The 16281-nt window shown below is 42.5% G+C and overlaps 1 protein-coding gene across 1 annotated transcript in view; it reads left to right on the plus strand.

Moving 5' to 3' along the window:
- The window catches only part of ralbp1 (ralA binding protein 1), a 49483-nt gene that overhangs the window by 11795 nt on the left and 21407 nt on the right, over positions 1 to 16281 (plus strand). Inside the window, exons 2-6 of the mRNA XM_070896071.1 lie at positions 1876 to 2164; positions 4605 to 5096; positions 8003 to 8352; positions 13754 to 13915; positions 16052 to 16183. Coding sequence (XP_070752172.1) covers positions 1921 to 2164; positions 4605 to 5096; positions 8003 to 8352; positions 13754 to 13915; positions 16052 to 16183 — 1380 coding nt within the window. The 5' untranslated portion in view covers positions 1876 to 1920. The remainder of the gene's footprint in view (positions 1 to 1875; positions 2165 to 4604; positions 5097 to 8002; positions 8353 to 13753; positions 13916 to 16051; positions 16184 to 16281) is intronic.

Below are 16281 nucleotides of genomic sequence, written 5' to 3' on the forward strand. Positions count from 1 at the left end.
CCTTTGAGGTCCCACTTTTTAATTTCACTCGTAGCTCCCTAAATTCAGCTTGTAGGACCTCATCCTACATTTTTTACCTATATCGTTGGTACCTATATACAGCACGACAACTGGCTGTTCACCCTCTCACTTCAAAATGTCCTGCACCCGCTCCGAGACATCCTTGACCTTTGCACCAGGGAGGCAACATACCATCCTGGAGTCTCGATTGCGGCTGCAGAAACATCTGTCTATTCCCCTTACAATAGAATCGCCTATCACTAGAGCTCTCTCTTTTTCCTGCCCTCCTGTGCAGCAGAGCCACCCATAGCGCCATGAACTTGGCTGCTGCTGCTCTCCCCTGATGAATCATCCCCCTCAACAGTACCCAAAGCGGTGTATCTGTTTTGCAGGGGATGACCGCAGGGGACCCCTGCACTACCTTCCTTCCATTGCGCTTCCTGTTGGTCACCCATCCCCTATCTGGCTGTGTACCCTTTCTCTGCGGTGTGGCCAACTCACTAAACGTGCTATTCACGTCATCCTCAGCATCGCGGATGCTCCAGAGTAAATCCACCCGCAGCTCCAGTGCCACAATGTGGTCTGTCAGGTGCTGCAGGCGGATGCATTTCCTCCATGTGTAGTCGTCAGGGACACTGGAAGCGCCCCAGGGTTCCCACATAGCACAGGAGGAGCATGAGCAAGTCAAGCTCTCCTGCCATGACTTAACTCTTAGATTAACTTAATTTGGCAACAATGATAAAGGTTACCTACTGATAAAGGAAAGAAAAAGAAAAACTACTTACCAGTCCCCAGCCAATCACTTACCCCCTTGGCTGTGACGTCACCTTTCGATTTCTTGCCTCAGCAGGGATTCCATCCGCTCATGTAGCCTTGTTGTTCTTGAGCTGTCTTATGGCTTTTTCTACCTCGTGCAGTGCTGGGGTTTTATTGAGGTGGTGGCGGGTAGCATGCTGCGGGGTGGAGTCGAGAACACTCGAGTCAAAGGCAGTCTCGATTGAGGAGATCTTCGAAGTGCTCCTTCCAGTGGGCCCTGACTACCTCGGTGTCTTTGATGAGTGTTTGTTTCCCTGTTCTTGGCCAGCAGTGGGGTGGGGCCTTGGATGTTTGCACCATAGGTGGCCTTGAATGCGATTTAAGGTGATTGGCAAAAGAACTAAAGGCGAGTGGTTAGGATCTGGAATGCACTGCCTGAAAGGGTGGTGGAGGCAGACTCAATTGTATCTTTCAAAAGGGAGTTGGATAAGTATCTGAAGGAAAAAAAATTGCAGGGCTACGGGGAAAGGACAGGGGAGTGGGACTAGGTGAAAGTCGGCAGTGGCAGAATGGCCGCCTTCTGTGCTGTAACTATTCTATGATTCTTTGAAACTATTAAATGTACAGAGAGATTTAGATGTCCTCATACAGGAAACCTAAAGTTAGCATGCAGGTACAGCAAGCAAGTAGGAAGGCAAATGACATGTTGGCCTTTATTGCAAGGGGGTTGGAATACAAGAGTAAGGAAGTCTTGCTATAATTGTACAGGTCTTTGGTGGAACAGGCTCGACGAGCTGTATGGCCTACTCCTGCTCCTAATTCTTATGTTATATTCTTGTGTCAACTAGTCTAATACTTACTATCGAGTCTTGCTTGTAAAGAACAGCCAATTGGTATGAATTCAGCTACCGATTGTGTAACTTTATCCTATCATTACTTGCTGCCTACAACAGGGGAGAGGCTAAACGGTTTGGTAATTTTTAAAATGTAATTTCTGTTACCAGCACCTAGGCCAAATGTAAAGGTACTTGTTACAACACAGACTGTCAAATTGTAAATTAAATTGTATGTTATAGAAGGATTATATATTTTTTAAAATTAATCCTATTTCAATATTAGGTGTTATGGACAGGTAATGAAAGTGAACAATTCCCAGGAGCAACGATGACTGAATGCTTCCTGCCACCAACGAGCAGTCCCAGTGAACATCGCAGGGCTGAGCATGGCAGCGGCCTGACTCGTACACCAAGCTCAGAGGAGATTAGTCCTACAAAATTCCCAGGACTGTATCGTACTGGCGAGCCTTCACCACCTCACGAAGGCCTCCATGAGCCTGTTGATATAGTGTCCGATGATGAAAAGGAACACGCAAAGAAAAAAGGCAAATTTAAAAAGAAAGAAAAGAGAAGTAAGTAAGAGTTAATGTTTTCCAGAATTACGGCATGTTAACTGTACAATGTGTGTGGCATCAGGGTTGTCGCTTTGATTTTGATAATAGTGATAGGGGATGTAGTGGATGATACGACAGGTTGAACCACCCTTTTTACCTCTGGGATTCATGTTCAGCTCCGAATGAGGAGAGGAAAGTCACTGGTTTGTTGCCTGTGTAGAGGCTCTGTGTGAAAAGAGTTTGGTTAGTCTCAATCCAATTCCTAGAGGGGATGGGCCAACAACACAAAACCCAGTCCCTAATTCAGTACTAGTTGGAAATCTCACTCCGAGGCTGGTGTGGGAAATGGAAAATAATTTGCACTGGTACTGTAGGAGGTACTCTCTTGTGATTATGGCTGAGGCATGATGGTGGGAACTTTACTCTGCCTCTGTGCAATACCTGACCTAGGAGTGCTTGATGCTGACTGGGTGCCTGAAATGGAAAGCATTCCACTCCTCAGCACTAACATTCCTCATCTAGATGAGCACAAACAATGTGGGAGTCACCATTTGCATGTAAAATCCTTGTTTTTATTCCTTTTGAGTTCTCCTTGTTTGCTTGCTTTATTTCTTGCGCTATTTAATTCCTGTGTTTCTTCCTAATTTTTGTATTGGAGATTGAGAAAACCAACTTTTCTATTGATGAAAGTAGGGCTTATCTTGGTGAGAGTGAAGCTGTTCTTTAACTTGTTAAGCAGTCGAGGTCTGGAATTCAGTGTGTGGAGTTACGGCCACGCAACTTGTGGGGTAGTTAGAGATCTTTAGCTTTAATTTAAATGTAATTCCAGAGAAAATCTGTGCAAGCGTAACATTTTCCATGCTGCACATTTCACAATTTGGTGCTCCACTGATGGGTTAGATATAAGGGCCCCAAGTTTCCACATGATTTGCTCCTGATTTTTAGGAGCAACTGGTGTAGAACGGAGTATCTTAGAAATCGGAATTCTCCACATTTAAGTTTTCTGCAGTTCTCGTCAGGTAGAACAGTTTCACTTTTGAACAGAATTTTTTTTTCAAAAGCGGGCGTGTCTGGCCACTGACGCCTGATTTGAAAGTTTCCACAGTGAAAACGTACTCCAAACTAACTTAGAATGGAGCAAGTGAAGATTTTTGTAGGCTTGAAAAAACCTTGTCTACACAGTAAAAAAATCAGGCGCAGGTTACAAATTAGGCATCGGGAACGAGGTGGGGGGGGGGGCGGGGGGGGAAGGGAAGTCATTAAATTCTACAATAAATCCTTAGTTATACTTAAATATTATACAAATAAATCCAACCTGAATAAAAATTTATAAGCAAAGAAAAGATTAAATAAACCATGTTCCTACCTGTGTGAAAGTGCTTCTGGCAGGCCTTTCAGGCAGCGGGTTTGCCGTCGGGACTGACCGACGGCAGGGGGGGGGGGAGGGAGGAGGGAGGGAGAAAGCTGCAAGAAGCCTCAGTACTTGAGGCAGCCGTTTGCCGTCTGGCCCGACGGACGGCAGGAGGAGGGAGGGAGAAAGCTGCAAGAAGCCTCAGTGCTGATCATGGAAGGGCAATGTGGTTTTATTAAAAAATGTTAAAAATTGAACAGCTGCAAAGAATTTGAATAGTCTCAAACAAATGCATGTGTTCCATTTATCACAGTCTATCTTTAATTACAGAATGCACTCCCTCACCCTCACACACAGAAATATCAAGAAAATTAAAATGCAAGCCTTTGCAAGGGTTCAATAAACAAATTTTTACTTTTTCTGCAGCACTTTTTAAAATGGCCGAGTGCCGATGTTTACTTCAGACTGCGCGTGCGCGAACGCTCCAACGCACACGCGCAGGGTTGCTGGCACGAAAAAAACTCATTTAAATTGTACCCGCCCCCTCCTACTTACAAAATCGGCGCGAGTGGTAGGCTCCGCCCCCTGTGCGCCATGCCAAGCAGACATCGAGCTGCAAAGCGCTTGAGAATAGCGCATTGTTTTTCAGGCGCCGTTTTCGGCGCGAAAAACGGGCGCCCAGCTCGAGGGGCGCCTGTTTTGCTGCGTGTGGAAACTTGGGGCCATTATGTGGTGTAATACTTAGTCATAAAGGTTGAAAGGACCCAAGTTTGATTCCTAGTACCATATGCTGTTAACTGTCCTCAGTGGAGCAGTAGTGGAGCCAATGTAGTTGGCCGCTGGGCTAGGGAGGGGAAAAGATATCCAAGGTTCTTATTTCTGATCGCTCTCTAGTGATTATATATGGATGGTGGGTGTTGTCTTGGTTCTCTGTAGCCCTCCATTGTCCACCTTTCGGCTCTTGCAAGAAGAGGAGTATGGTACAGTTAGGCGTCTGGTGCTAGGGAACCCAAGTATCTTGCAGTGTCTGTTGGAGAGAAGCGGAATAAATTGATTGGGGAAGGGGCAGAAGAAACAACACAAAGTTTATTCTTCTTTATCTTGCAGCTGAGGGGTATGCGGCCTTCCAAGAGGACAGCTCAGGCGATGAAGCAGAGAGCCCATCAAAGATGAAAAGGCCAAAGGGTATCCATGTCTTCAAAAAGCCTAGTTTCTCCAAGAAGAAAGAAAAAGACTTTAAGGTCAAAGAGAAGCCAAAGGAGGAAAAACATAAAGAGGAAAAACATAAAGAGGAAAAACATAAAGAGGAAAAACATAAAGAGGAAAAACACAAGGAGAAAAAATCCAAAGATATAACTGCAGCGGATGTTGTTAAGCAGTGGAAAGAGAAAAAGAAAAAGAAGAAGCCTGCCCCAGAGCAGGATGTAGTTCAGGTGGATACTCCTTCTTCCCTCAGGCCGATCTTTGGCGTCCCATTGGCCGAGGCTGCTGACAGGACTATGCTGTATGATGGGATCCAGCTGCCAGCAGTTTTTCGAGAGTGCATTGACTACATTGAGAATTATGGCATGAAGAGTGAAGGCATTTATAGGGTATCAGGTACAGTTTCCACTTGTTTTGGACGGTGCAGTGCTTTCTTTTGAAGAGTTCAATTAGCTGTGAGAACACGGAACTGTTAATAATCTCCAAAAGCTTTTGGAAAAGGAGAACAGGGCAGTGTTGAAAGAATAAAGGTGTGTGTTTATTATGTAAGGCGAAACTTTACACCCACAAACTGACATACCCTAGTCCTAAAATTAACATCTAGGTTAAATCCATACTTTATTCAGCAAGAGATCGGGCAGATGCTGAGAAATGCTATGCATTTCTAACATTCCGAGTCAAATATTCTGCATCAACCATGAGGCAGAGCTGAGATTTTTCTGACTGAAGTTGTGCTTATGTTCTTTCTCATTGACCTGAATAATGAAAGGTCATGAGTTTGTTCTCCAAAGGAGTTGAAGTAGTGACCATTACCTGTCTAAGACAAATTCTATTTCATGGCTGACTATGATGACCTATTTCCATATAGTAAGATTGTTGTAACAAAAAACATTCAATGCATTCTAATTGAGCCTATTATGCAAAAATAGGGCAGTCTAATGGCTCTCTGTTGGGTAATGTGAACTTAACTTCAAAGCTTTCTTTAGAGGCCAGACTAGCCATTTTAGTTATCTTGTGTGGGAAGGAATAACTTTTTTATGGACCTGGGGAAAGGGGGATTATGAGGAGAAAGTACTGCTCAAAATCAAAGAAGCCATCTTAAGTTGTACTGATAGATTTTGACAACATATAGCATTGTCTGAGGTACAAATCTAGATTTTTGTCTCTGTCTACATCTGGTATTGGCAGTCCTCAGTAAAGAGTATATAGCTTGATTAAAGGGACAATTGAATAAGACATTTTTCATTTTAGCAGCTGAAAGTGTTATCAGATGTAAAATTGAATATTTTTCCAATTTCAGTTGTTTTACATCATGCCCTGCTGTGTTGTCATCTGACTTGCTACTTTGCTTAACTCTTTTATCTAGCTTAACTATCCAGCACTCCCGTCGGATCCTGGTGCTGGAAAAAGAGTTCAGATTGAGTTGGCATTGATCTAGTAGACACCCCATTTTGTAAAGGTGACCAGAAAGAATATGGACTCCATGTCTGTAGTAGACTTTATAATATATTGTGTCCAATTCTGGGCAGCACACTTTAGGGGGGAATGTCAAGATCTTGGAGAGGGTGCAGAGATTTACTAGAATGATACCAGGGATGAGAGACTTCAAGTATGTGTGGAGAGACTGGAGAAGCTGGAATTGTTCTTGGAGCGGAGAAAGTTAAGGGGAGATTCAATAGTTGTTCAAAATTATGAAGGGTTTTGATAGATAGGGAGAAACGGTTTCCATTAGCAGGAGGATCAGTAACCAGAGGACACAGATTTAAGATAATTGGCAAAATGAGAATTTGTTTCATGCAGTGAGTTATGATCTGGATTGCACTGCTTGAATGGGCAGTGAAAGCAGAATCAATAGTAACCTTCAAAAGGAAATTAGATACTAATTCTATGGAAAGAGCAGGGGAGTGGGACTAATTGGATAGCTCTTTCAAAGAGCCGGCACAGGCAGGATGGGCTGAATGGCCTCCTTCAGTGCTGTAAGATTCTATTCTATGATTCTATAACCAACATCAAATAACACTGATTTTTCTGCGTAGCTGAGTCTTGGGGTTCTTTTGATTTTCCACAAACAATTGTGGGTTACTCGAGCATATCAGTCTGTTAACTACTCAACTTACTAGGAAGAAGGAGAACATGTGCCTTTAAGAGCACATGAAAGCATGCAATAAAAAAGGGGTTCACAGATTATGTACAGTTGGCTTTATCATGAGCTTTACTCAACACATTTAACAACCTGGGGAAAGAGTCTCTAAATTTCTCCCTTTTCCTGCCTCTCCTTTTGAAAAGGTAGATTGTACAGATTATAAGTTACTTATATAACTAACATTTATTCATTAGTTCTTTTGCAGGTTTTTTTTTTCACTTCCCAATTGGATTTCTCTGGAGTTAAACAAATTGCTGGAGCAGAGAAGAGAAACTAATCTATCATGAAATGTAAACTAAAATATGAAATGTGAATGGCAATCGCATCAGATACCTATAAAAATCTGGGGAAACAGAAAATAAAAATATTCCTATACAAGTTATGTGAAAATATTTTGCAAATTTTCTTTCCTGGAGATCTTCCTAATTTTGGCACTGCTTTCCTTTCACATAGGGGGTTAGCAGACTGCACGAGGAGACTGCAGTGACAACGGTTACAGGAGCATCAGCATTGGCTCCATAAGGATTCTCACACATTAGCCTCCTCTCCGGTCTCCTCGCACAGTCTGCTACCACTCGATTGCCAATATTGGGAAATATAGCACTTCTCCCTTTCAGGCAAATCGAGTCCACATCAGCTTCCAGCTCAGATGCAACATCTATTCCCTATAATTCAAAGTAATTTCTATTTTTCTTTCACATTTTGTGATAGATTACAGTTTCTCTTCTCTGCCCCAACAATTTGTTTGTCTCCCCACCTCAGTAAGGCTCCCTACTTTAACAAGTGTAACTCCATTTCCCACAATAAGCTGCCTCTTTGAATGTGAGTGGGGCTGTTTTGTGCTGTATTATACCTATTAAGAACTGAGTCCAAACTCTCATGTTGGACCCTTGCAGCCTGTAAACAGGAAAGCTTCATCGCATCATTCTGGGTTGGATCCTAACTTGCCTGAGGTGAAAATGTTCCCATCCATTATGACATGCAGTCCCTCAGGAACATTTTGTATTACTCACCTTAACAAGAGAATCTGTTAACCCAAAGTTATAATATAGATATACTTCTGTTTATTAGGTTACTACATTTTGCCAGTATGCGAAGTTAACTTTTGTTAATAATTGAGTGAATATTCTGTTTTTCTCATTTGCTATCCCTCACATAGGTACCAAATCAAAAATTGATGAGCTGAAAATTGTGTATGATCGTGAAGAGTCTCCAAATCTGGAGGATTATGATGCAAACACAGTGGCCAGCCTATTGAAACAATACCTCCGTGAGCTTCCTGAAAATATTCTTACCAAGGAGCTCATGATGCGGTTTGAGGATGCATGTGGAAAAGGCACAGATACTGAAAAAGTCCAGGAGTGCCAGCATCTCCTAAAGGAACTGCCTGCATCCAATTACCTCCTCCTTTCTTGGCTTATCATCCATATGGACCATGTGATTGAAAAAGAAAGCGAAACAAAAATGAACATCCAGAATATTTCTATTGTTCTTAGCCCTACTGTTCAGGTACTGAATGTGACACAAGTATATTTCAGTCAGTTATTAAATTGTTACTCTGAATTAAGAAATATGTGTGGTTCCACTTGGTCATAGAAACATAGAAAATAGGTGCAGGAGTAGGCCATTTGGCCCTTCGAGCCTGCACCACCATTCAATAAAATCATGGCTGATCATTCCCTCAGTACCCCTTTCCTGCTTTCTCTCCATACCCCTTGATCCCTTTAGCCGTAAGGGCCATATCTAACTCCCACTTGAATATATCCAATGAACTGACATCAACAACTATCTGTGGTAGGGAATTCCACAGGCTAATAACTCTCTGAGTGAAGAAGTTTCTCCTCATCTCAGTCGTAAATGGCCTACCCCTTATCCTAAGACTGTATCCCCTGGTTCTGGACTTCCCCAACATCGGGAACATTCTTCCTGCATCTAACCTGGCCAGTCCCGTCAGAATCTTATATGTTACTATGAGATCCCCTCTCATCCTTCTAAACTCCAGTGTATAAAGACCCAGTCGATCCAGTCTCTCCTCATATGTCAGTCCAGCCATCCCAGGAATCAGTCTGGTGAACCTTCACTGCACTCTCTCAATAGCAAGAACGTCCTTCCTCAGATTAGGGGACCAAAACTGAACACAATATTCCAGGTGAGGCCTCACCAAGGCCCTGTACAACTGCAGTAAGACTTCCCTGCTCCTATACTCAAATCCCCTAGCTATGAAAGCCAACATACCATTTGCCTTCTTCACCGCCTGCTGTACCTACATGCCAACTTTCAATGACTGATGAACCATGACACCCAGGTCTATTGCACCTTCCCTTTTCCTAATCTGCCGCCATTCAGATAATATTCTGCCTTCGTGTTTTTGCCCACAAAGGGGATAACCTCACACTTATCCACATTATACTCTATCTGCCATGCATTTGCCCACTCACCTAACCTGTCCAAGTCACCCTGCAGTCTCTTAGCATCCTCCTCACAGCTCACAGTCATGTTGGTATCTTTCCTTTTCTTCCTATTGCCAAATTTAGAATTTTCTCCTTTTTGATCTATCTGTACCACATTCCCCAGGCAAACAAATGGGTTGGGGAGCCGCTCTTAATCTAATAGTAGCAAAATACATGGCTGTGGTTTATCTGCCCGTGGGGGAAGTCCCATTACTTAGCACCTTCTTCATGGGATTTACAAGTTTTACATTTGTTTATCTCCTACTTTTAATCCCTTGAATTCATTTGAGTATGCTGTGTTCAGACAAATTATAACAATGCACACAGACAATTGACTTAAACTGACTTTACCAACAGGCATTCTCAGTAGTTTGGTCTGGAACCTGTTAAGAATGCTGATAGATTTTCATTTATGCCCACCTAGCTGACCAAACAAAAAGTGCTTCACTAATGATGAGTCATGATTTATTTTTAATGGGTTACTGATGTCAGAATTTCAATAGTGATTTGATTTCTTTTGAAAAATACCTTTTTATATCATTCTGTTGATACGTAGCAATCCCTGTTTGAGAGTCTTCTAAACAACCAAAATAATACTACCATATTTTTCAATAAAAGAAAAAGACGCATTTATATAGTGCCTTTCATGGCCCCAGGACATTCCAAAGCGCTTTACAGCCAATGAAGTACTTTTGAAGTGTAGTCACTGTTGTAATGTAGAAAACGTGCAGCCAATTTGCATACAGCAAGCTCCCACAAACACAATGTGATAATGACCAGATAATCTGTTTTAGTGATGTTGGTTGAGGGATAAATATTGGCCAGGGCTCTGGGGATATAGGAGGAATTTTTGGTGCATGTGATTATTTTAGTTATAAGTGGGTTATGATCTGAGTGTTAAGAGCACTTAGAATGCTTTACTCACTAAGTTTCATTGTACACAGCACAGCAGCGAGGAGGATGCTATGAGGCTGCAGAGTGACTTGGATAGGTTAGGTGAGTGGGCAAATGCATGGAAATGAAGTATAATGTGGATAAATGTGAGGTTATCCACTTTGGTGTAAAAACAGAGAGACAGACTATTATCTGAATGGTGACAGATTAGGAAAAGGGGAGGTGCAACCTGGGTGTCATGGTACATCAGTCATTGAAGGTTGGCATGCAGGTACAGCAAGCGGTTAAGAAAACAAATGGCATGTTGGCCTTCATAGCGAGAGGACTTGAGTACAGGGGCAGGGAGGTGTTACTACAGTTGTACAGGACCTTGGTGAGGCCACACCTGGAGTATTGTGTACAGTTTTAGTCTCCTAACTTGAGGAAGGACATTCTTGCTATTGAGGGAGTGCAGCGAAGGTTCACCAGACTGATTCCCGGGATGGCGGGACTGACATATCAAGAAAGACTGGATCAATTGGGCTTGTATTCACTGGAGTTCAGAAGAATGAGAGGGGACCTCATAGAAACGTTTCAAATTCTGACGGGTTTAGACCGGTTAGATGCAGGAAGAATGTTCCCAATGTTGGGGAAGTCCAGAACCAGGGGTCACAGCCTAAGGATAAGGGGTAAGCCATTTAGGACCGAGATGAGGAGAAACTTCTTCACCCAGAGAGTGGTGAACCTGTGGAATTCTCTACCACAGAAAGTTGTTGAGGCAAATTCACTAAATATATTCAAAAAGGAGTGAGATGTAGTCCTTACTACTCGGGGGATCAAGGGGTATGGCGAGGAAGCAGGAATGGGGTACTGAAGTTGCATGTTCAGCCATGAACTCATTGAATGGCGGTGCAGGCTCGAAGGGCCGAATGGCCTACTCCTGCACCTATTTTCTATGTTTCTATGTTTCTATTTGCATATTGCCTTTAACATAAGGCATCCTAAGGTGCTTTACAAGTGGCGAAAGATAGGGAATAAGGACGCCATAGATTAAGAGGTGTGATAATAAGCCTGGTTGAAAAATTAGTCAGAAGATTTTTAAACGAGTGAAGTGGCTCAATGGAGGTGTAGGGAGGGAGTAGGTTTAAGGTGGCTGAAGGCTCTGACACCAATTGTGGAGTGGGTAGGACAGGAGAGAAAATGCACCAAAGGCCATAATTTGAGAATTAAAGGATGTCAGGAGTTATGTGGCTGGAAGTAGTTGCAGAGATAGGGTGGGATAAGATTGTGGTGCCATTTGAAGACGAGTTTAAATGTAATATGCTGGATGACGGTCCATGTTGAATTCCCTGCACCATCTAGAGATGACCGTCCAGAAGCGATAGAAGAAACCATTTCTGGATGTTCTTGGATAGATAAGAGTAGAACTACTCGAGGGCAGTTCCGTGGAATTGGGTAATGGGGAAGAAGCGGTGAAGGAGGGTGGCATCATCCATTATATGAAATGTTGCAGAAGGTTTGAGGAAGACATGTAGTGATAATGCACTGTGGTCATTGTCATCGAGGATGGCATTTGTACCAGTACCATTTCAATGCTGTGCACAGGAGTGAAGCCAGACTGGAGGGATTTGAATTGTGAATTTTGAGTGAGATGGGCACAGAGGCAAAAGTATATTTGATAACTTTACAGAGAAAAAGGACGTTAGAGATGGGGCAGCAGTTGGAAAATGTGGATTGATCCATGCCTGTCTCGGTCAAAGCTCCATTGAAATTCTTTCATTCTGGCTTTTACCGTGCTCACAGTACTGAGATGGCCATGGTCACAATTGACATTCTCTTGACTGACCATGGTTATTGCTCCTTGTCCTCTGTAACTCTCTTCAGTGTTTGATACAGTGGACAAAGCTAGCCTCCTCCATGGAGAACAGTGGGTGGGTCCCATGGGGAAGAAATTGCAGAGCACTGGGATCAGAGCTCGAGTGTGTGGGGATGTGGAGAAGTTGGGAGTGGCAGGGAAAGAGAGGGAGGTAATGGTAGAGGCAGCTGCACTGATTGCCTCCATCTTAAAGGACAAAAATCGGAGATTTTTGCACTTGGTGTGAGGTGAAGAGGGTAGGGGAAATGGGTTTGAGGAAGTAGTTAGTCACAGAGAAGGAACTTTGGATTGTCATTAGGCTGGAGTAAGTGAGGCAAGGTCATCTTGACATGCAAAAGCAAAATACTGTGGATACTGGAAATAAAAACACAAAATGCTGACCAGCTCAGAGCATCTGGAGAGAGAAACAGAGTTAATGTTTCCAGTCGATGACCTTTTGTCAGAACTGGAAAAAGTTAGAGATATAACCGTCTTTAAACGAGTACGGAGGCAGGGAAAGACGGGGGTGGGGGAAGGAAAGGACAAAAGGGAAGATGTGTGATAGGGTGGAAGGCAGGAGAGATTCGATGGCAAATGGGATGATGGTGCAAGGCAAAAGTTGGTGATAATGGAACAAGTGATGAAACAAAAGATGGGTCCAGGGGAGATGTAAATGGCAGTGGTAGAACCATTACCAGCACCTGCTATCCAAAACAATGGAGCGATGATTATGATGCAGCTAAGACAGTTCTCGTGATAGATAAAAGTAGTGGAAGGTATAGCCAGATGGGGAAGTTTTGGTGAGAAAGAAGGAATCTCCACCATCGTTCACAATGTATGGCTACCAAAATGGAACTAAAAGCAGATCTTATTAACTGAAGTAAGATATATTCTGAGCTTCAAATGTTGCATGAGCATCAGTGTTGTGTCACAATTGGAGCAACACCAGTACAATTTATTTTCTTCTCCCACCCTGTAGGCACTGATTCTTAGACTGGGTGAATGTCTATTATTCAAAGAATTATCTAGTGTCCAATTCACCATAAAACCAGCTACACCCAGCCAGATTTCACACTGTACATCACTGTGCTCCTGGGTGTTACCAGACTGTACCGTGACATTGACATTTTTGAATGGTCTGTGGTTGAGGTGTCCTTTGGTTTGCAGAACACTGTTTGGTCTTAGGGATGTAGTTCAGGGATGTTATGGGAGACCCATCACAGATTTGTCTTGATCCCACTGCTCACCGCACAGTTATCAGTGCGGACATTCAATCCTGTAAGGGAACTACAGAGTTTCCCTTGACTAATGCAATCTATTTATCAAGACCCTTGGAGTGACTTGGTAGAACTGGATTTGTTGTGAACACATGAGATTTTGATAGCCGTTTGAACTGATGAATTAACACATTTTCATTTGCCTTTATTACAGGAGACAGAACTATTATTAACATGCATTCCATACATGACCTGATAGCTACCCTTTGTCATTTTGTCCTCAACTGACAACAAAATGTCATTTACTCGGTGCTCTGGAGTTGGAAACTTGGGCATTTTCCCTTTAGGTGCAGATGTAGGGGTGGCCACTTTTGCGAGGTACCTGGTGATGATTGGTGCTTGTAGAATTATATCCAGGTGTATCTGTATCTGTGAACCTGTATCTTCAGGAGAGGAGGGGGAAGAAAGAGAAGCACATTGAGAACATGTAATAATCGCTGTCCTTTCTTCTCTAGATCAGCAATCGTGTACTATACCTGTTTTTCACTCGCGTCAAAGAGCTGTTTGGAGAAGTAGAACTGAAGCCAGTTGTGAAACCACTTCGCTGGTCTGATGTGGCAACAATGCCTGCCTTGCCTGAAACACAAGAGAGCGTTAAGGAAGAAATTCGGCGGCAGGTATGTTTAGGAGCAGTTTGTGAGCTGAATGAAGGAAAACAATAAAAGTTACATGAAAGTTATACATCACCTTTTCCCTTTTTTATTTGGTGCTTTAGCCTGGAGAAAAGAATGTTATTTACATTCCCTGCCCAGTTTTCTGGGATTTCTCTTGATTTGTTTGAAGGAATGTATACTGAAACACCATCTCAGTATGTTAGTTACAAAACTTGCCATGTTTTTAAGCAAGGAATTTAAGCTCTCCAAATGTATCTGCGAGTAGATGCATATGTCCATTGCCGTACTGAGCCTTACAGGCCAGTAAGTTCCTAGGTTTGATATTAATCTGTGCTGATTTAGCCAGTCTAAGATGGGGTACAGTGTAGATTGCAGAAATGGGTTTCACTGTTTCCAGGATAAGGAGGGAAAAATTGTCTAGTTTTCTTGATCAATATCCAGTGATCCCTGCTGGAAAGTGGTATTACTGTCCCCACTGCTTAAAGCGGGTGCATTGGTGTTCATTCAATTTACGTGCTATATGCGGTAGACGGTGTAACCCAAAAAACTAGAGTACTCGCCAAAGGTAAAGTGCTTGCGAAAGCCAAGACAACGTTTGTCTCAGGCCAGCCTTCAGTTCCACTGCCTGCTCTGCAAAGTTAACTACGCTGGCTGCATTGGGGCCGGAACAAAAAATTACAGAAATATTAATGGTGGCCCTTATGATTGACTAGCCTGTTGACTCTTGCAGTCCAGGATAGCACTTGGCCATGGTACTGGAAGGCTGATGACACATATTGAATTGCATGCTGTCATGAGTGCTTGTTTCTCAGACAGTGGGTGGGGGGGTGCGGAATTGTAATCAGTACTTGAATCTGTAGTTGCAAACATGTAAATAATTAAACAGAATGCAGTTATCAACCCTACAATATGAACTTCAGTATTTTCAGTAATGAAAAATCTACATTTATTTCAATATTCAGTACTAAACACTGTCCTGAATACTAAAGTGTTAAATGAAATAATAAGCAGGGTTGCGCAGCAATTTCTGACCTTGACAAAGCCATCTGTGCTATCGATGCGTCAAGCAGGTGTTTCTAGCGAGGATTGTTACTAGGATTTTAGATAAAACATAATCCACTATCTGGATTTGATAACTTCTTTGTTTCCCTTTTATGTTTTTCTTTCCCATTATCGTTCCTGTTTTATTTTCCTTTTTGTCTCTCCTACCTCTACAGATTGAAAGTTAATGGAGGCGGAGCTCAGCATATGGCTCCACAATTAAGGTGCATTACACTAGTGCATGTTACCTCAGGAATGGAGAGAAAATAGGACTGTGAACCAACCTAGGCAGATTTGATAAATTTTCTTGCATTCAGTTCAAGAGGAACATAGGTGCAGACGTAGGAACACCCATCCTTCCAGCAGAGAATAGTAACTTTGGGGGAAGGAGTAAAGAAGTAAATCTTTGAAAAAGACAAATTGTCTTTAAAAATTAACTGATACTCAATCACAAGTTTGAGCAGGCAGGATTGCCCAGTGGTGTGCCCTGCTGGTATACAAATGCTCAGCATCACTTCGGATATGGGTTTTCCGTCATAAATAATTACTTGGTAAATTCCCAGTTTTAGCAAGGTTTGTGTACGAAGGCTATTTTTTTAAAGAAAAGCAAAATACCGTCAATGCTGGAAATCTGAAATAAAAACAGAAAATGCTGTAAATACTCAGCAGGTCAGGCAGCATCTGTGGAGAGAGAAACAGAGTTAACATTTCAGGTCGATGACCCTTCGTCAGAACTGTGATGAAAGGTCATTGACTTGAAACATTAATTCTGTTTCTCCGCAGATGCTGCCTGACCTGACTATTCACAGTATTTTCTATATATTTTTTTTTATCCTTTTGTCTTCCCCAGAGCCAAGTAGAGGAAAGTATATTTATCCCCATGGTTTTAATACCCACATTTCTTAGTGGTCAGTTCTAAATGACATCAACAGAGCTACAGGAACCTCTTGTTTCCCTTGATTGGGGAACGTGTGCTTGTAGTGGAGCAATTAAAAGGAAATGAACTTTAGAGGACACTAGTCATTTGGTTTTTACTCTGTGAATCTTTTAAATCTCTTAGTGGATTCATGTGATTGAGTTTTCACTCTGTCCCTCCAGGAATTTCTGTTGAATTGCTTGCACAGAGACCTGCAAGTTGGCATAAAGGACTTATCCAAAGAAGAGAGGTTGTGGGAGGTGCAGCGAATTTTAACAGCACTAAAGCGCAAACTGCGTGAAGCAAAAAGGCAGGTGAGTTTTAGTGGAACTGCCCTTTCTTCAGTGACGTGGCCAGTAATAGACTTCAAGAAGAAGTTTCATATATTGAGGGTAAAGGATATTCTGCTCAT

The sequence above is a fragment of the Pristiophorus japonicus genome, chromosome 1 (assembly GCF_044704955.1).
Source record: "Pristiophorus japonicus isolate sPriJap1 chromosome 1, sPriJap1.hap1, whole genome shotgun sequence".
NCBI classification, from domain to species: Eukaryota; Metazoa; Chordata; class Chondrichthyes; family Pristiophoridae; genus Pristiophorus; species Pristiophorus japonicus.